Genomic DNA, 21,398 nt, shown 5'->3' on the forward strand with positions numbered 1-21,398 from the left:
TACTATCATTAGGATGACTGTGTTACCATTCGAAGGGGGTAATTCAACAATAAAATCCATTGATAGATTAGACCAAGGTCTCTCAGGAACGGGCAACGGATGCAACAGCCCACAAGGAACTCTACGAGAGGTTTTCATACATGCACAAGTAGTACAAGCACTTATATAGTCAGTAACATCCTTACGTAAGGTATCCCACCAGAAATACCGAGAAACGGCTGACACTGTTTTGGAAATACCAGGATGTCCAGCAGTCTTAGTATCGTGATAAAGTGACAGAATATCCCGTCTCTCGGGAATGTCAACGAACAATTTATCATTAGGCCTCTCGCTGGGTGCCATGCCTTGTTTCGCTTGTATGGCCTGCAAGAGGGACGAGGAAATAGACAATATAGTAGTTGCTATTATCCTGTCTGGGGGAATGACAGGAGTGACATCAATCTCCTGTTTGTCAATAGTCTCGAATTGTCTGGACAGAGCGTCCGCTTTAGTGTTCCGGTCACCTGGCCTATAGGTGATTATATAATTAAAATGAGACAAGAACAGTGACCACCTAGCCTGCCTTGAAGACAATCTTTTAGCTTCGCTAAGGTAGGATAGGTTCTTATGATCTGTAAATATGAGAATAGGATCCTTAGTTCCTTCTAGCAAATGTCTCCATTCTTTGAGTGCTAAAATGATAGCAAGGAGTTCGCGATTACCCACATCATAATTCCTCTCTGCCTTGGACATTTGTTTAGAAAAGAAGCCACAAGGATGCAATGGCTTGTCAGGAGACTCTCTTTGGGATAAGACAGCACCTACCCCTATATCGGAAGCATCAACCTCAAGTATATATGGCAATGAGGGGACAGGATGCTGTAAAATAGGGGCAGAGGCGAACGTAGTCTTAAGAAAGTCAAAAGCCTGAAGTGCCTCAGTAGACCAGACACGTGTATTGCCATCCTTTTTAGTCATACGAGTTATAGGCACTACTATAGACGAAAAACCTTTGATAAAACGTCTATAATAATTAGAGAACCCCAGAAAACGCTGGATGGCTTTCAGACCTTGCGGCAGAGGCCATTCTATGACTGCAGCGAGCTTCTGGGGATCCATCCGAAAACCCTCGGCGGAAATCAAATACCCTAAAAACTGGACCTCGGACTGGTCGAATAGACATTTTTCTAATTTGCAATAAAGACCATTAGCAAGAAGGGTCTTCAGAACTGTTGTAACATGTCTGTGATGAGCGTGAATGTCTGTAGAATATATTAAAATGTCATCCAAGTACACAATAACAAATGAGTGAATAAAATCCCTTAAGACATCATTAATAAATTCTTGGAACACTGCTGGGGCATTGCAAAGCCCAAATGGCATGACGGTATACTCATAATGACCTGACCGAGTGTTAAAGGCTGTCTTCCATTCGTGGTCCTTTTTAATACGTATCAAATTGTATGCTCCTCTAAGATCTAATTTGGTGAATACCGTAGCATGTTTGAGCCTGTCAAACAATTCTGTTATTAGAGGTATAGGGTAAGCATTTTTGATGGTGATCTTGTTAAGACCTCTATAATCAATGCAAGGTCTTAAATCACCTTCTTTCTTTGATACAAAGAAGAACCCCGCTCCAGCCGGAGAAGAGGATCTTCTAATAAATCCCTTGTCTAATGACTCTTTAATGTACTCCTCCATGACACGGTTTTCTTGAACCGATAGGGGGTACACCCTGCCCTTAGGAGGTATAGTACCAGGCAACAAATCAATAGCACAATCGTAGGGTCTGTGAGGCGGTAATTTGTCAGCCTCTCTTTTATCAAAGACAGTCTTTAAAGTTAAATACTGAGAGGGTATAGTCGTAGATAAAGGAGGAACAGTAGGAACGTTAATAGAATTCACAGGCGTGACTTCAATAGTACATGACTCATGGCAGGCTTCACTCCATGATTTTATCTGCCCTGTCTCCCAGTCAAAAATGGGATTGTGGGCACGTAACCATGGATACCCTAACACCAACTGTGAAGAGGGAGAGGTGATGACCTGGAACCGAATGGTTTCATAGTGTAGAACCCCTGTGTACATGTGTAGCGGTGAAGTCTCGTGAGTAACAACAGGAGATATCAATGGTCTACCATCTATGGCCTCAACGGCCAAGGGTATCTCCTTCTCTCTGATGGGAATATTGTTTCTCTTTACAAAACCAGAGTCTATAAAGTTCTCGGCTGCCCCAGAATCAACCAGGGCGTCTATGTTTTCAACTATACAACTCTCTCCCATATGTAAAGAAACAGGGAGAAGCAGTCGGTTAGGAGGCAAAGTAGGAGACTTAGAAATCACACCCAAGGCCAGTCCCCTATAAGGTCTTAGGTGCGAGAGTTTTCCGGGAGCAGAGGACACTCCTTTACCATATGGTCTCTCTTACCACAATATAGGCAGAGTCCCTCCCTTCTCCTATGTAATTTCTCAGTATCTGAGAGTTTGGCAACCCCTAATTGCATAGGTTCCTCTTCAGGTACTTTAACACTGGGTTGAATAGGTGTAACAAAACGTCTATTCCTGTTCTTAGTATAGAGCCTGTCACGAATCCTATTATCTATATCGATGAGGTAGTCAATAAGGTCCTCTAAGGCAATAGGAAGCTCCTTAGCTGCTACCTCATCCAATATAGAGTCTGATAAACCTTCCATGAAGGCCGTAGTTAACCCATTATTGGTCCAATCGACCTGTGAGGCAAGGGTACGAAACTGTATAGCGTAATCAGCCACAGACCTAGAACCCTGTTTAACCCTCATTAATGCTCTAGCGGCATTCTTAGACCTTTTCATAGTATCAAAAGTTCTGCGAAAAGCTGTTAGGAAACTGTGAAAGTTATGCACCATAGGTCCATTAGCCTCCCAAATAGGGTTTGCCCATTCAAGTGCTTTGTCGGTAAGTTGGTGCATAAAGAACCCAACTTTAGACCTCTCTGTGGGAAATGAACGTGGATACATTTCAAAATGAAACTCTATTTGGTTAATGAACCCTCTGCATGTCTTAGAATCCCCTCCATACCTAGGAGGAGGCGTTAAATGTGCTGTAGCGTTAGGCATAGTTGATACTTCAGGAAGCAGGGGTGCAGGAGGGTTAGGTGCGGTTGCTGGAATGGTTCTAGCTAAGAGCGTCTGGAGAGCCTGAGCTATTTGATCCATACGGTGATCCTGCTCTACAAATCTAGCCTCATGGGTCGCCATCTGTTGAGCTAAATCTGCGGGGTCCATGGCCCTATCGTAATGTAACGAGTATATACCCCTACACGCAGGATCCAGCCCTAACAGATGACAGTACAGAGGAGAGATACGTCTACCGGACCTTAGAGTGGCCGGACTCGACGTAATAGGATAAGACAGAGTCAGGAACGATCCGAGGTCAAGGGCACAAAGAGACAGCGTAAACGAAAACTAGCCGGGGACTGGTACACAGGAATCAGCAAGCCGGCAAACAGTACAGAATAGGATAAAGCGAAAACGAAGTCAGAATACAAAGCCAAGGTCAAATACGGAGAAACACAACTGAACACAACAAGCACTAAAGGGAACTGTAGCAGAAACCACGATAGGGCAAGGAACTAAGGGAAAAGGGTAAGTATAAGTAGCCTTCAAACTAATGTGATTGGCTCCTGTCACTTCCACTCCCCCAACAGGTAAGTGTATGGGGTGATTGGCATGACAGGAGCCAATGGGAGCCTTTTTGCAATTTAGGCTCCCACTGTCTCTTTAAGAGCGCGCCCGAGATTCGCGGCGCGCTCTTAGCTGCAGGCGGGACACGTGACCGCTTCTCGCGGTCACTGCCCGCCTTCCTGTCAGAACAGTCGGACGAGCCGCAGGACCGCGCGCGGCTTGAAGAGAGGACCGCGTCCGGCCCCCAGATAAGGTAAGTACCGCTACACTTGGATTGTTACTCTTCTACTACCTCTATATTTTCAAAACAATGAATCCCCATTGGCATTTAGAACCCACCATATACTGCATACATTGTATCCAACAGTTGTGGATGTAGAATGCTAAACTAAAGTGTGACGCCTGAAGTTTGTTACAGAGCCCCTGTAGCCCACCTTGTTGATGAGGTGTGAGGAACCAGAGAGATTTATTTCATGCTTTCTCCCTCAGCAGAGAAATGGTAGTATTTAATAAAATCACTAAGTAGGAAATCAAATTGATTATCTCTAAATATCGCATAAAAGTCCCCTATCTAATAGGATTGCACTGATTTGAAAAGCAAAACCAACCATACTTGTTTACTTCTTAAAGGCGTTGAAGTGCTAACGGCTTTTGAAGGGTGAATACGGAGTGATCGTGGGTACCGTCCCTGATACTTGGCGTCTCTCCAGGAATAGTAGTGAACAACACGGCAGAGAGACTGCAGTTTGACCAAGTAAACCAGCAGGACGGACGGTAACATCAAACACACTCGTTTAAATCCACGCTTGTCTGTGGTATCTTGGAAACAAGTACCACCATTTGTCTATGTAAGGGTTCTTTTTGGGGGAGAGGGTTTTTTTTAATGTTGGTAATAAAACACTATGTTACACTATGAGGATTTTCTTTGTATCCTTTTAAGGTACCATCCTGCTGCTGTAATCACTGTATTCTGAGCCAGTGGATTCTACCTGTGTGGCAGGAATGAATCCCTCCAATACCAAAAGACTCTGGGACATTTGTATACATTTATTCTTAGAAGATTTATTATATATTACCAATATCTACTATCAATATTAGTAAGGTTTATTCATAACTAACAGATATTTTATCGCAATAAGTGGTTATAAATAATTTTTCTTCATAAGAGCATTGAAAAGAAAATGTTACTTGCGCTTTCTCCTTAATCCCTATGTATATTTAGACAAATGGAGGTCATTTAGTTGCTCCAATGGCTCCAATGCTCCATAAGAGCATTTGCGGAGTGCCCATTTTCGATTGTGGGCTTCTCCTCCATAGCGCTAACACGATTATCAAAATAACTTCTTAAAGGATCCTGACTCTTTAAGAAAGGCAGTGTCAACTTAGTGTATGAATAAGTGATTAATGGCAACCAATATGTCCGCACTGGCACACATTCTTTTAGAATAACCTGCTCAGTTTACTAGCCCACACTTCCTGGTACTAGTTTTGTAAAGGATGTTCTATGTGCTCTTTTATCTCATATCACAGAATGGTGGTCCCAGCCAGGATATCATCATGATACTAAATAAGTAAAGATGGTGAAATGAGGGCTTACGGAATTAATTTAAAAACCTATTCAGCATCACTTCCCTTATGCTTTGTTCCTCCGGAAACATTCTTTAATTACAGAACTGTAATTTAAAGAACTCATTACAAGGGCAGTGTATGACCTGTGTCTCTGTTTTGTTGTGTCAATTCCGTCAATTCCATCTCGCTAACTACCTGATCTGGCTACTTGTTTAAAATACAGAGGAAAAAAAATCAATGTTCTCTGATGAATTGATAGCAAATAGAAACTAGCAATATGAACATGTCCCACCACAAACAATTAGTTCCACCACTGGCTCCCCACACACATTGCAATTAAATATATGCAAGAAATCAGAATTCTCAACTCTATTTATCTATTGCATTGTAAAGATTGTGTAGCATAGTGCAGCCTTCACAGATAATGCTGATCTTTATCTTTCCAAAACATTGTTTACCTATCAGTTGATTTGTTCGAGCACCATTTACTCCGCAGTAACCAATCATGCTGCTAACTACATGGCTCCGGTTGACAATTACTTTATTTCAGCTTTACGTATTCATAAAGCGCATCACTTAAAGGCTTAAATACTAATTAGTAATAGCAGGAATTCTAAGTTGTTTACTTACACTGCTTTCCTTATTTGGTCAGCATCTCTCTGGCAGATTAACGTCTTGTCATTCTGTGAAACGCCATAAAGCTTCCACTTAACGTGCTAAAAACAAACCACAACAATATTACTGCAATCTTTTTTAAGAAGTATTTAACACATTTATTCTGCAGTCTATAGTTTCTGGATACTTTACCATGCATTAAAACAGAAGTAAGCAATTTTCGTCACTCCGGATTTTGGACTACATCTCCCTTGATGCATTGCCAGCATTATGGGAGATGTAGTCCAAAACATCTGGAGTGCCAAATGTTGTCCTTAAAACCATAATACCCTCAGTGGCAGGGGGTCAGTCAAACTTTTTGTCATCATTACAATATTGACATGCAGTTGGTCCTGAATGAGATAAAGGGATTGTGTGGTCAAGCCAATGAGGCAAATTCAATATATATGTTCTCTGTATTGATTAATTTGGTTTAATTTATTTTATTTTTCTGTTTTATTTAGAGACTTTCTTTGAATGAAAGTGTATCCAAAAAGAAATAAACTTCCAAAACATAGTAGCACCTGCATATTTTAGCTTGAACATTTATATATGTGAAAATCATCAGCTATGGACTCATCATAATTATTAATTGAAAATCATCAGCTATGTACTCATCATAATTATTAATTGAGCATTTTAAAAGGTTACTACAAGCATCATACCCAGTACAACTCACTGTAGTGGTTATGATGCCTGGAGTACCCTGGCCTAGTTCCCTGGTAATAGGACAAACAGCTTTTTTTCACCATGTCTCTGACTTTTGCATAGTTGCAGAAGTTGTGGCCGTTGACATTCATTGGGTGAGAGTGTCAGCTGACCATTCTCAGCCAAAGACTAACATTCTGTGCATCGAATGTTGCACAATTTTGACATTAGCCAGCCTGGAACGCTAGTTCTGATGACGCTGCTATTAATACTGCCGGAGGTTTTATACTAAGATGTTAGTCCCTGTATGTGCAGCCTTTCTTGTTGGGGCAACCCAGCGGTGAGAAACGTGTTATTTAAGGAGATTGGGGGACTTAGTTTCATTGTATGGACACCTGAAGAAGACCATCGGTCGACACTTGCCATTCTTGTTCCATTATTGGGGTTGGCCAGTGGTGAGCTTGTTTTCACATGTGCATCTGCTTCACCTATAACAAGCTTGGCTTTTGATTTTATAGCCCCATAGTTTATGATTTTATGTTTTTTTTAATAAATAATGTACCTGAGCTACTGGTGTCTGAATTCCTGTTGCTGTTCCTATAAGCGTGTCAGGATCGGGACAGGGATCCAACACGCAAAGTACAAACAGGTACAGGGTACGTATACCGGTCCTTAGAATGGCCGGGCTAACGTACAGAGAGTATAGAGAATGGTCAGAGACAAGCCGAGGTCGAGGGAACGAGAAGACAGGTAAGCGAGGAACAAGCCGGGTCAAGGATAACGGAGGTAAACAGAGTAAGGAAACAAGCCGGGTCGAAACCAAAAGGATAACTGAGAAACACCAGAGCACTGTGTGACTAGACAGGCTAGAACCACGACAGGGCAATGAGCAACAGGGCGAAGTATGTTTAAATACCCTGGCTAGAGAGGATAGACACGCCTCCGACGAAACCTGATTAGTCTGTCTCGGACTGAGTGACAGGTCGTTCCGGATTGGCGTGATGACGTCGGCCTCCGGGCACCATGCTACAAAAGGAAGAGATTCCCTCGCGGCCGGCGTTTGTGTGACCGGGTCGACCGCGAGGAACAGAGGAAACATGGCGTCCGGACGGATGAACGTCTAAGTCTCTACCTCTCTCGGAGGTAGAGACTTCAGGTACCCTGACAGTACCCCCCCCCTCAGATACGCCCACCGGGCGGAAAGAACCGGGACGAGATGGAAAGCGAGAGTGATACGCCCTGCGGAGACGAGGAGCATGAACATCCTCCTGAGGTACCCAACTCCTCTCCTCAGGACCGTATCCCTTCCAATCGACCAGATATTGTACTTTCCCCCGGGAGATACGAGAATCAATAATAGAGTTAACCTCATACTCCTCCTGACCCTCCACCTGAACAGGACAAGGAGGGGCTGTTGTGGAGGAGAACCTGTTACAAATAAGAGGTTTCAGCAACGACACATGAAACGAGTTAGGGATGCGTAAGGTATCAGGAAGAGCTAGACGATACGCAACTGGATTGATACGAGACAACACCCTGTAAGGTCCAATATAACGGGGAGCGAACTTCATGGAGGGCACCTTTAAACGGATGTTCCTCGTGCTCAACCATACCCTATCACCCGGAACAAAGAGCGGAGCCGCCCTTCTACGTTTATCAGCATGTTTCTTAACCAGCATAGAATTGTGCGTAAGGATTTGCCGAGTTTGATCCCACAACTTCCTCAAATTAGCAACATGAACATCAACCGACGGCACCCCCTGGGAAGGAGAAGCCGAAGGAAGAATAGACGGGTGAAAGCCATAATTCATGAAGAAGGGGCTTGAATGAGTAGAATCGCAAACGAGATTGTTGTGCGCAAACTCTGCCCAAGGAATCAAACCGACCCAATCATCCTGGTGTTCGGAAACAAAACATCGCAAATATTGTTCAATTTTCTGGTTGGTACGTTCAGCAGCTCCATTAGACTGAGGGTGATAGGCAGAAGAAAAGTTCAATTTGATACCAAGTTGCGAACAGAAGGACCTCCAAAAACGGGAAATAAATTGGGAACCTCTGTCAGACACAATTTGAGAGGGTATCCCATGTAGGCGAAAAATCTCCCTAGCGAATATCTCGGCCAATTCGGGAGAAGATGGAAGTTTAGGCAGAGGAATGAAGTGTGCCATCTTAGTGAATCTGTCAACCACGGTGAGGATAACAGTCTGTTTTTTAGAGATAGGTAGATCGACAATAAAGTCCATGGCCAAGCAGGACCACGGCTTCTCTGGAACTTCTAAGGGGTGCAGGAATCCACAAGGAAGCGTATGAGGTTGTTTGGTCTTAGTACAAACCTCACATGCAGCGATGAAATCTTTAGTATCCCTACGTAAAGCAGGCCACCAGAAATCCTTAGAGATCAACGCAAAAGTCTTGCGAATACCAGGATGTCCCGCCATCTTGCTGTTATGGAAACACTGCAACAGTTCCAGTTGAAGAGCAGGAGGAACGAAATGTCGACCCACAGGAGTCTGTCTAGGTGCTAAATGTTGTAGCTTAACGATCTCGGCCAGTAACGGAGAATGAATCCTGAGATTCGTATTAGCAACAATATTGCATTTCGGAACTATAGAGGAAAGAACCGGCTCAGGTACAGTAGAAGGTTCATACTGGCGAGATAAGGCATCGGCTTTAGAATTTTTTGAACCAGGTCTATAAGTCAGCACATAGTTGAAGTGAGTCAGGAATAAGGACCAACGAGCCTGCCTAGAGGACAGGCGCTTAGCCTCCCCAATGTAGGACAAGTTCTTGTGGTCCGTCAGGATAGTAATAGGGTGTAAGGTTCCCTCTAATAAATGTCTCCATTCCTTTAAGGCTTTAATGACTGCTAAGAGTTCTCTGTCGCCGATGTCATATCTGCTCTCAGGGCCCGAAAGTTTCCTAGAAAAAAAACCACATGGGTGCAATGGTTTATCTACCCCCAATCTTTGTGACAGAACCGCCCCAACTCCTGTCTCAGAGGCATCGACCTCGAGCAGGAACGGTAAGGTCGTATCCGGATGGACTAGTATTGGAGCAGAAGCAAAAAGTTCTTTGAGACTCTTGAAAGCAGCTAGAGCATCAGTAGACCATGTCTTAGTATCCGCCCCTTGTTTGGTCATATTGGTGATGGGCGCAATAATAGACGAGTAGCCCTTAATGAAGCGTCTATAATAATTAGAGAAGCCAATAAATCTCTGAATAGCTTTGAGTCCCTGAGGCAATGGCCAATCTAAAATAGACTGGAGTTTGTCAGGATCCATCTTAAAGCCCTCCCCAGAAATCACGTATCCAAGAAAGTCTATCTGGGTCTGGTCAAAACTGCATTTCTCAAGTTTACAGTACAAACCATGTTGTAAAAGTTTGTGTAATACCTGTCTGACTTGTCGATGGTGGGTCTCAATCTCTTTAGAGTGTATGAGTATGTCATCCAGGTAGACAATAACACAATCATGTTGAAATTCCCTAAGAACTTCGTTAATCAAATCTTGGAAAACTGCAGGTGCGTTACAGAGACCAAAAGGCATGACCGTATACTCATAATGACCATAGCGGGTATTAAACGCTGTCTTCCACTCATGGCCTTGCTGAATTCTCACCAAGTTGTACGCCCCTCTGAGGTCCAACTTGGTGAAAATCTTAGAGCCCTTTAACCGATCAAAGAGTTCTGTAATCAAGGGGATAGGATAGGCATTCCTGATGGTTATTTTATTCAACCCTCGATAATCGATACAAGGTCTGAGTGACCCATCCTTCTTCTTAACAAAAAAGAACCCAGCCCCGGCAGGAGATGAGGATCTCCTGATAAATCCCTTGTCTAAATTCTCCTGAATATACTCCTCTAAAACAGCATTCTCTTTAGTGGATAGAGGGTATACATTGCCCCTAGGAGGCATGGTACCAGGTAATAGGTTAATTTTACAATCAAAGGACCTGTGTGGAGGTAGAGTATCAGCGTTCTTTTTATCGAATACTGCCTTTAAGTCCATGTACAAAGGAGGTATCTGTCTCTCTTTAGGCTGGGTAGTAGTGTCAGGTGTGTAAATTACAGGCAAAGGGGATACCTTCTGTAAACACCTCTCCTGACAACCCTGACCCCACGAGAGTATCTCCCCTAACTCCCAATCGATAGTAGGGTTATGTCTCTTTAACCATGGATACCCCAGGACTATGGGAACGGAAGGGGACGAAATAAGCATAAGAGATATACTCTCCTCGTGTAAGATACCAACAGACAGGCTCATGGATATAGTCTCACGAGTAATAACAGGCTCGAGTAGTGGTCTACCATCAATGGCCTCAACGGCCAAGGGGGTCTCTCTTAACTGGGAAGGAATAGTGTGCTTAGTGGCAAAGGCTTGATCGATAAAATTCTCAGCAGCGCCGGAATCTATCAATGCCACGGTCTTAAGTACTTCCTTCTTCCATGTTAAAGAAACTGGTAGTAAAAGCCTGTGATTTTTGTAATTATGCGTAGAGGACAAAATAGAAACACCCAAGGCCTGTCCTCTAGAGAAACTTAGGTGCGGGCGTTTCCCGAGCGAACAGGACAATTCAGGCGTAAATGACCTCTGACTCCACAATACATACACAATCCCTCCCTTCTCCTGTACAGTCTCTCCTCTTCTGAGAGATGAGTATTGCCTATCTGCATAGGTTCAGGAATCAGTGAGGTATTGGACTCAGGACTTAGAAATGCGGGTGCTAATTTAAAGGCAGGTCTTAGGTTCCTCTCTCGAGTGTTCTGTCTTTCTCTTATACGTTCATCAATACGAGAAATGAACGAAATTAAGTCCTCTAAATTCTCTGGTAGCTCCCTAGTAGCAATTTCGTCAAGGATAACATCTGATAACCCGTTCAAGAATACATCCATATAAGCCTGTTCATTCCACTTAACTTCTGACGCCAGAGACCTGAACTCTAGTGCATAATCCACTAATGTTCGGTTCTCCTGTCTCAGGCGCAACAGTAATCTGGCTGCATTGACCTTTCTACCAGGGGGGTCAAAAGTTCTTCTAAAAGCAGCTACAAAGGCAGTATAATTGTATACCAACGGGTTATCGTTCTCCCATAATGGGTTAGCCCATCTCAGAGCTTTCTCAATGAGTAAGGTGATAATAAACCCAACCTTTGCCCTATCGGTAGGATAGGAGCGAGGTTGCAATTCAAAGTGAATGCTGATCTGGTTTAAAAAACCACGACACTTCTCAGGTGACCCACCATAACGTACAGGTGGAGTAACACGGGAAGAGGCACCTACAGTAGCTACCTCTAGGCCTGAACCTACAGAGGAAATAGGAGTAGGACGCGTCTCCTCTGGAGGATTATTAGCACGAGACAACAATGCCTGTAGTGCTAAGGCCATTTGGTCCATTCTGTGTTCCATGGCGTCAAACCTGGAATCAGAGGAACCAACCTGACTGTTTGTACCTGCAGGATCCATTGGCCCTGTCGTAATGTCAGGATCGGGACAGGGATCCAACACGCAAAGTACAAACAGGTACAGGGTACGTATACCGGTCCTTAGAATGGCCGGGCTAACGTACAGAGAGTATAGAGAATGGTCAGAGACAAGCCGAGGTCGAGGGAACGAGAAGACAGGTAAGCGAGGAACAAGCCGGGTCAAGGATAACGGAGGTAAACAGAGTAAGGAAACAAGCCGGGTCGAAACCAAAAGGATAACTGAGAAACACCAGAGCACTGTGTGACTAGACAGGCTAGAACCACGACAGGGCAATGAGCAACAGGGCGAAGTATGTTTAAATACCCTGGCTAGAGAGGATAGACACGCCTCCGACGAAACCTGATTAGTCTGTCTCGGACTGAGTGACAGGTCGTTCCGGATTGGCGTGATGACGTCGGCCTCCGGGCACCATGCTACAAAAGGAAGAGATTCCCTCGCGGCCGGCGTTTGTGTGACCGGGTCGACCGCGAGGAACAGAGGAAACATGGCGTCCGGACGGATGAACGTCTAAGTCTCTACCTCTCTCGGAGGTAGAGACTTCAGGTACCCTGACAAAGCGGGCACCTCTATGCTATTTTTTAGGGATCCTGTACATAGCTCTCTATTACATGAATGGTTCTAAGTGGTCATAGGCTCATATACAAACGGGAGTCCAGATTGTGGGGATATTTATGGGGTGATAAATATTGAAAATAATATTTTATAAAAATTATCAGAAATGTATTTAATAATTTTTATTATATCAAAATTGATATATTGGCACTGTTCCCCTTGATTGATTTAAAATAAAGAGTTACCCTCTATTTTAACTCATATAGACCTTGGAGCATGTTTTCTTAGAGAATTTGTATTTCACACATTAATCACTAATTATAAAAATATAATTTATTGTAAAAAATAATTAATATTAATAATAATAATTAGTAAGAATCATCAGTGAATATTTAGGTATAACATCAGTATACAATATGGCAACAGTTATGACACATTTACAGATAGCTCAATAGCAACAGTTATATTCACATAGATGCAATTTTCAACAAGATTTACTACAGAAAACTTTAGCTTTGAATTTAGTTAGACTTCCTTAACACGGAACTTCTCGGCATCACACAACAGCACAGTTTACAGCCATAAAACGTTTGCTGTCGGTTTGAATCAGTTAACTCACTCACTGCTGGCTACAATTCTCACAGGATAAACCACCTTTAATATTGCAATTAACAATTACAATATTTCTCACACCAATATCAGTTAAAATATTCCTTCCATCTAGTAACTGAAAGGATAAGGCAAAACATTTTTTTACATTGCAGATGATAAACTTTTTTGATTAAAAATTAACTACCCCTAAATTCAGATAGGTCAATCATTCTTGATATCTCTGGATAATAGCTCGATATGCTATACTTGACAAATTACTGTACAGTAAATATATTACAGTAAATATATGGTTTATTTATTCCACCTGCAGGAATGGCATGTGGAACCCTATATTTCCTCAGCTAATTTAAAATTTAAAAAATTAGAAATCCGATCAGCCATATCCAGGTATATTTCTGCTTTTAGTGAAAAATAATTAATTTAAATTAAATTGAGGAAGGGCTTATCTTAACTTTCTTTACCTCACTCATTTAAAGTGACCAATAGAGCCAGATGGGTATATCATCTTCTATTGATTGCCTATAGACTTTGGTCAATAGATGGTGTTGTAACACCACGAGAAATTATCATCAGGAAGTCTAACTACTACTTTGTATAAGGGGTTAAATGTATTTCATGATGCATTTGACGTCATAGTTGTCTCATCTTCTATGGTCCATTAGTCACATATCTGTCAATCTTCAAAGAGTCTTCTCAGACATAGCGACTGGTTTTTGGGCCATAAAGTATGATTTTGATGCATTTGGCCTCTCTTGTACCTTCTCTTATACAATGGAACCTTGTAGCCTCCATTATATTTAAAAAGTAAAATTTATTACTTTGATATTATCTATGTAACACTGTCTCATTGTGTCAAACTATGCGTAGTGCTTGGTAATGTGACACCATGTGATTTATATATACATGTCTTTTACACACATTCAGCTAATAATAGTTGAATAATAATTAAATTTCTTCATTGGGACTGTATTCATGAATATTCAATATTATGAACATAGGTACTATTTATATATGATTAAACATAAATATAGTTAGTACAGTTGCAAGAAAAAGTATGTGAACCCTTTGGAATGATACGGATTTCTGCACAAATTGGTCATAAAATGTGATCTGATCATCATCTAAGTCACAACAATAGACAATCACAGTCTGCGTAAACTAATAACACACAAAGAATGAAATGTTGCCATGTTTTTATTGAACACACCATGTAAACATTCACAGTGCAGTTGGAAAAAGTATGTGAACCCTTGGATTTAATAACTGGTTGAACCTCCTTTGGCAGCAATAACTTCAACCAAACGTTTCCTGTAGTTGCAGATCAGACGTGCACAACGGTCAGGAGTAATTCTTGACCATTCCTCTTTACAGAACTGTTTCAGTTCAGCAATATTCTTGGGATGTCTGGTGTGAATCGCTTTCTTGAGGTCATGCCACAGCATCTCAATTGGGTTGAGGTCAGGACTCTGACTGGGCCACTTCAGAAGGTGTATTTTCTTCTGTTTAAGCCATTCTGTTGTTGATTTATTTATATGCTTTGGGTCATTGTCCTGTTGCAACACCCATCTTCTGTTGAGCTTCAGCTGGTAGACAGATGGCCTTAAGTTCTCCTGCAAAATGTCTTGATAAACTTGGGAATTCATTTTTCCTTCGATGATAGCAATCCGTCCAGGCCCTGACACAGCAAAGCAGCCCCAAAGCATGATGCCCCCACCACCATACTTCACAGTTGGGATGAGGTTTTGATGTTGGTGTGCTGTGCCTCTTTTTCGCCACACATAGTGTTGTGTGTTTCTTCCAAACAACTCAACTTTGGTTTCATCTGTCCACAGAATATTTTGCCAGTACTGCTGTGGAACATCCAGGTGCTCTTGTGCAAACTGTAAACGTGCAGCAATGTTTTGTTTGGACAGCAGTGGCTTCCTCTGTGGTATCCTCCCATGAAATCCATTCTTGTTTAGTGTTTTACGTATTGTAGATTCGCTGACACGGATGTTAGCATTTGCCTGTGACTTTTGTAAGTCTTTAGCTGACACTCTAGGATTCTTCTTCACCTCATTGAGCAGTCTGCGCTGTGCTCTTGCAGTTATCTTTACAGGATGGCCACTCCTAGGGAGAGTAGCAGCAGTGCTGAACTTTCTCCATTTATAGACAATTTGTCTTACCGTGGGCTGATGAACAGCAAGGCTTTTGGAGATACTTTTATAACCCTTTCCAGCTTTATGCAAGTCAACAATTCTTAATCGTAGGTCTTCTGAGATCTCTTTTGTGCGAGGCATCATTAACATCAAGCACTGCTTCTTGTGAAAAGCAAACCCATAACTGGTGTGTGTTTTTTATAGGGCAGGGCAGCTGTAACCAACACCTCCAATCTTATCTCATTGATTGGACTCCAGTTGGCTGACATCTCACTCCAATTAGCTCTTGGAGATGTCATTAGTCTAGGGGTTCACATACTTTTTCCACCTGCACTGTGAATGTTTACATTGTGTGTTCAATAAAAACATGGCAACATTTCATTCTTTGTGTGTTATTAGTTTAAGCAGACTGTGATTGTCTATTGTTGTGACTTAGATGATGATCAGATCACATTTTATGACCAATTTGTGCAGAAATCCATATCATTACAAAGGGTTCACATACTTTTTCTTGCAACTGTATATGTGGATGTGACGGACCGCTGGCACTACGACCGAGTACTTCCGCCAATCGATGCTCCTAGCGCTTGCCGAGGACTCCGAACACTCCAACCGACACCATCAGCACTGTGGACCCCATTTCCAGCGAGGCAGCTGTGCTGGGGTTTCGCCGTCTCTCACCCACCCTGGATCCATGACCAGGATCCAGCTCCCAGTGGGTGAACCTCTCCTAAATCCAGAGAGCGTAGCAGGAACAAATCAAGCTATTACAAGAGCTTACTCTGGGGAGTAAGTAATTATAGCAATCCCCAGAGTGTAGGTATCCCTTCCCCCAAGCATGAGCCAAGGCTTCAAGAAAGGTGCAAGTAGGTCTGGTTTATTGAGGGCTACCTGCCCGGTATTTATGCAAGTGTCCACCAGGTGGACACTCCCCTAGGGGACCTGATAAAACAATGGGACACATATTGCATTTTAGCCAATCACAGACAATACAAACAAAACACTCCCACGGTGACATCACAATCCCTCCTCTCTATCCTGGAGATAATTGGGAAGTAATCAAATTATTTCCCAGGACAGAGGCAAGACTCCATTAACCACATGGTTACAAAAAGACATAAAATTACACAATGTTACAATTACTACATAAAACATCTACATGCAACATATCCCCAGATAGCTTAGATCTGAGCGCACATTATTACTGAATTGCGCTCAGAACACATACATACAGTTCAATCGCCATGGAGCCAAAGTCTTTTCCATAGTCTTTCGTTACACGAATAGGCACCATGGCATTGCTATCTGGGGTAGCACTACTCACATACTGAAAGTCCTGAACGCCCCGGCAGAAATACACAAATAAACCTTTCTGCAGGGTAAAATACAGCTATCAGCACAGGGGCCATAGTCGGAAGGCAGGAGGCTAGCCAGTAGTCCTCTCCAGGCACAAGTGGCGAAGGGGACTTCGTCACAGTGGATATATGTATATATATATATATATTTGTCTGAGCTGGGCTCTTTCTAACCCCCTTGTTGCAGACATAAGTTCTTGGCCAGTGTTTACATTAGTCGCATTCCAGAGTTTGAATGAATAGAGTTACAGAGAAATAAAAATGTGTCTGTCCTTGCATTTTGTTACAAAATGGAGTCACATCTGCTAAGTGGTGACTTACATATACATTTTTAATTTCTATCTTAACACAAACTGTCTGCCAGTGAAAATATCCTGACAATAAAAAAAGAGATTTGCGGGTTGTACTATCCACGACAAAAGGTTGTGAACTCCATACATAGGGTAAGGCACTAACCATTGGTTTCTGAAATGTAATTATCATTGAGAAAAATCTCCATCATTCACTTGCAGGAGAGACCTTGGATGCGGGTCCTCCAGGATTGTGGGGAGGTCCGAGTTAGCGCCCTCTCATGGGTAGGTCCTCCCTGGGAGCAAGAGAGACACTCATCAAGAGATTCGGAGACAAGGGCAGCATCTGCTCACCAGTTTTGTGGAGAACTGTAGTTGGAGGCTGAGCTTGGCCCATAATTGTGCAACTGGTCTAGTTTGGCCAGGGTAGGAGACCTGATGGCCCTGGGTGTTGAGTAATAATACAGCGTCCATCATTTTGGTTAAGACAGGGCATTCTTGGTTTGTTTCAAGCTGTGTTGCTAGTCGCAATAGCCTGATTGTTTCCAGGATAACCCTCACTGAGGGCTGGGGAGAGGGGAATGGTGGAAATTCAGGCACTGGTAGTAGACACAAGCTGCGGATAATGGATAAAGGAATCGTCCGCCTCCTTTTTCACCCATTTTTAGTAGGCCACTTGTAGACTGCAGGTCTACTTCTCGCAAGATCACCCAAACATCCGTAGAGCTGCCTTTAGAAAAGCATAATCCGATACCATTAAAACTGCCAGGTAACTTCTAATATTATGATTATTATTAATGGTATTTATATAGTGCAAACTTATTCCACAGTGCTTTGCAATATTATGGAAGGGGGAAATCTAACAATAAAAAGGAAATGAGGAAATGACCCTGCTCAAACAAACTTACAGTCTAGAGTAGTGTTCTCCAACCTAGTCCTCATGGAGCACCAACAGTCCAGGATTTATGTATATCCCTGTTTTATTCCAATGGAGATACTGACAACACCTGACCTCTTGGTGGTCCATGAGGACTGGGTTGGAGAACACTGGTCTAAAGTATATATTCTCTTACTGCAAGCCATAAGGCTGCCAAAAGCAAGATTTTCAGTTATTTCTCGTAAAGTTCTCATAAGGTGAGATTGATCAGCATGGCAGTAGGGCCCCCACCTCCTGATCAGTGTATTATATTTAGCACACTTTTTCTTTTTTTTATTATTATTATTTTTTTTTTTTATTATTACATTTCTTTTTAACCTTTAAAGAAGAGATAGTTCCTTGTCCCACTACAGGGACGCTCTAAGCATTCTTTTCTTTTCTCTTTTTTTCATCAATACATTTTCCTTGTTCTTGCTCTCTCTTTTTTTTTTTTTTTTATAACTCTTTGTTAAAGTTTTTTCAATAATTATGCAACAACAATACAGACATGTCATTTTAGCAACAGACAAAAAAAGCAAACAAAAAAAAAAACTAGCCAATAACAGAAAATCCACGTAAACACAAACATTTAAGGTGGTCGACCAGGATTCAGTGATTCAGTGTCAATCAAATCGCTGTTTCTAGTCATTCAGGGAGCTAAAGTACTTATTGGCTTTATTGAGGGAAGTTTGGTAGATATAGTGTTTTGCAAATACTCATGAAAACAACTTTCTGACACTTTCCATCTTTAGCTGTCAAATCAACCAGTTAATCAAAGTTGTGTTTCTGTTTCCATCATCTAGCTATTAATATCTTTACTGCTGAAAAGTATGTGTAATTAAAAATGCTTGTTCCTTCATGAGAAAAGACATGTTCAAGTTCAAAAGAGCCATCTCTGGAGTTATTTTAATGTGGTTAGAAAAATATGACTGAGAAATTCAGAAGCCCAAAACCATAGAATTTTAACATATTTACTATTTCTACCTCACATCGCCAACACATCTGATTCATACTTGGGTATATTTTAGCTATTCTGTCTGGAACATAATACCACCTATTTATACATTTAAAATGTGTTTCAATTGGTGAAATGTTATGTATATGCTTGTTAAATTTAAAGAAAGATGAATTCCAGTCATGAATGTTGATTTTTAATTTTAGATCTTTTTTTTTTCCTCCAAATTTCAAGAATGTAAATCATAAAAAGGTTTTACTACATCTGAAGCTATAAGTTGCTTCACATAATTAATCCTTAGGTTTCTCCAAATTTTTAATGATAGACTGTGTAAATTTTTTTCTATAACTTTTACTTCCACAAATTTGTGAATTTTGTTCAACAAATTAAATTTTCTTTTGAGCTTGAACCACAATAATATTTGTTCCAAAATCTAACATCTATTTTTAACTAACTGTAAGTTTTCTTTTTATTTAATTTTCATTGCGCATCTTGTTTATATGGTATAAAACACTTGCTTGATAGTAATGATGGATTATTGGAAATCCTCCCCCCCCCAACCCCAACTTAATGTTGTTGGATAATTTACTCATACTAATATGGGTATTTCTCCTTTCTGGACAAAATTCACGAAACTCATTTGTATTAAGGCTAACCAGCAATTTGGAAAGTTCATAGGTAACATCCAAAACAGATAAAGAAGGCTCACAGCAGCAAAGAAATACATAGAAAAAACTGGTAACCATTCATAATCAAGCATAGATAATAAGAGGCACATGACACATAAACACTTCCTCTTCTGCTCTATAACAAGAAAGATCAGAGTACTGATTCCATCTCTGCCCTTTCATTATGTGTTTATTTAATGTATTTTATACTGTATTGATTATTTCTTGATTGACTTTTTATCTGTTCCTCCCTACTCTCCTTTGGGGTTTTTCTAAGGGTCTCTCCTGTTTTCTTTAGGCTCCCTCCTTGCTTTGAGAACCCCCCTGACTCTCCTTCTGTTTTCGCCCTGTAGATTCATTCATTTGAGTCCCCCCCCCCCCCCTTACCCTCCTTCTTACTTGCCTCCTGTCATTATTAAAATTAAGATTATTAGTAAACTAAAGCTAGCATAATATTTTAATCCAATATAAGTGTATTCTTTCCTGGAACAATCAAAACCAAAATCATTCTTTATTTTTTTATTTATTTTTTTATTTTATTGCTTTTTTTTTATATTAACTAAATTGCGCTACCATTTAATTCATATTTAATTTATCATTTGAAATACTACTAAAGACCAATGTATTTCATTAATGAATGTAGAGAGTTTACGGGATCTGATAAAGAAATAAAAACATAATCCGCATAAAGACAAATTTTAAACTCATGATCAGAAATTGAACAGCCTCTTATTTTAGTATTTTTTTTTCTAATATTTATAGCGAGTAGTTCTATAAATAAAATATACAAAATGACAACCCTGCCTCGTACCATCTTCCAGCTGAAACCAATTGGAACATAGATTACTCCCCAACCTTCTTATCATGGGGACAGTACAAAGAGACTTAAGAGCATCCGATATTCAAGATATGCTCCCATCTGATCCTATCGCGTCTTTTTGGCATCTAAAGACGGTCAGAATTTCATCTTGGGGAATTATGGATGGTAAAATAACTTTAAGCCGTTCCGCCATGATAAATGAAAATCATTTTATGTCAACATACCAATAGCTAGCTAGTTCTGATGGTTGTTTTCCTTGTCTTAGAATTGGTAAAACATTGGTTCATAACATTTCATTTTTAATTTTTTCTAAATAATGTTTAATCTCCTTATTTGAGGCCTCTTGAGGCAAGTTATATAAATGTTTATAAAAATTAACAAAAGCATTGTCTATTTCCTTTGGCGTCATGTATATTGTATCTTTAACTTTAAAACAAAGGATCTGGTCTCTTATTTTTTATTTTTATTTTTAAATTTTACCTGAAAGGATTTTATCTGCTCTATTGTTCTATATTGATAGGATTTCATCCTAAGAAAGTCAAATTTTTTAATAGTTTTTTTTCTTACTCCAGATGATTAATTTTCTGTGAGATTTCCTCTAGTTTAACCTGGCCTTCATGTGAAAAATTGGTTTTATTATCAGAGGAAGGTTTGTAAAATACCATATAAAGGTCAGCTAGAGAAGTACCTTTTTCTTTTCTAATGTTATGTTTTCATTTCATCAGATGACCTCTTAATACGGATTTGAGTGCGGTGTAGTATGTGGGATAACATCCAAAATACAGTCTTGGAAATAATAATCAATCATTACAGATATATTATCTTGGTTCCTCATTTAGTTCTAAGAAAACCACATTATGATCGAACAACACTTTGTCTTTAATATAAATCTTCTTCGTGTTACTGACTATTGACAGGTCGCCCAAAAACATATCTATCCTTGAAAAGGTTAAATGCACCTTTGAGAAATGTTTAAAAATGTTCTCCCCAGGATGATATAATCGTCATATATCTAATAAACTTGTCCCATTGAGACATTAGTTTAAAGTGTTAGATTGCTTTTTTGTGAGTTTTACTGTGTACACAAATACTGTGTAG

General features: G+C 40.8%; 1 protein-coding gene across 1 annotated transcript in view; it reads right to left on the bottom strand.

Moving 5' to 3' along the window:
- The window catches only part of NEK11 (NIMA related kinase 11), a 354,200-nt gene that overhangs the window by 197,523 nt on the left and 135,279 nt on the right, over positions 1-21,398 (bottom strand). The window contains exon 9 of the mRNA XM_063452175.1: positions 5,841-5,926. Coding sequence (XP_063308245.1) covers positions 5,841-5,926 — 86 coding nt within the window. The remainder of the gene's footprint in view (positions 1-5,840; positions 5,927-21,398) is intronic.

This window comes from Pelobates fuscus, chromosome 4, assembly GCF_036172605.1.
Source record: "Pelobates fuscus isolate aPelFus1 chromosome 4, aPelFus1.pri, whole genome shotgun sequence".
Lineage (NCBI taxonomy): Eukaryota > Metazoa > Chordata > Amphibia > Anura > Pelobatidae > Pelobates > Pelobates fuscus.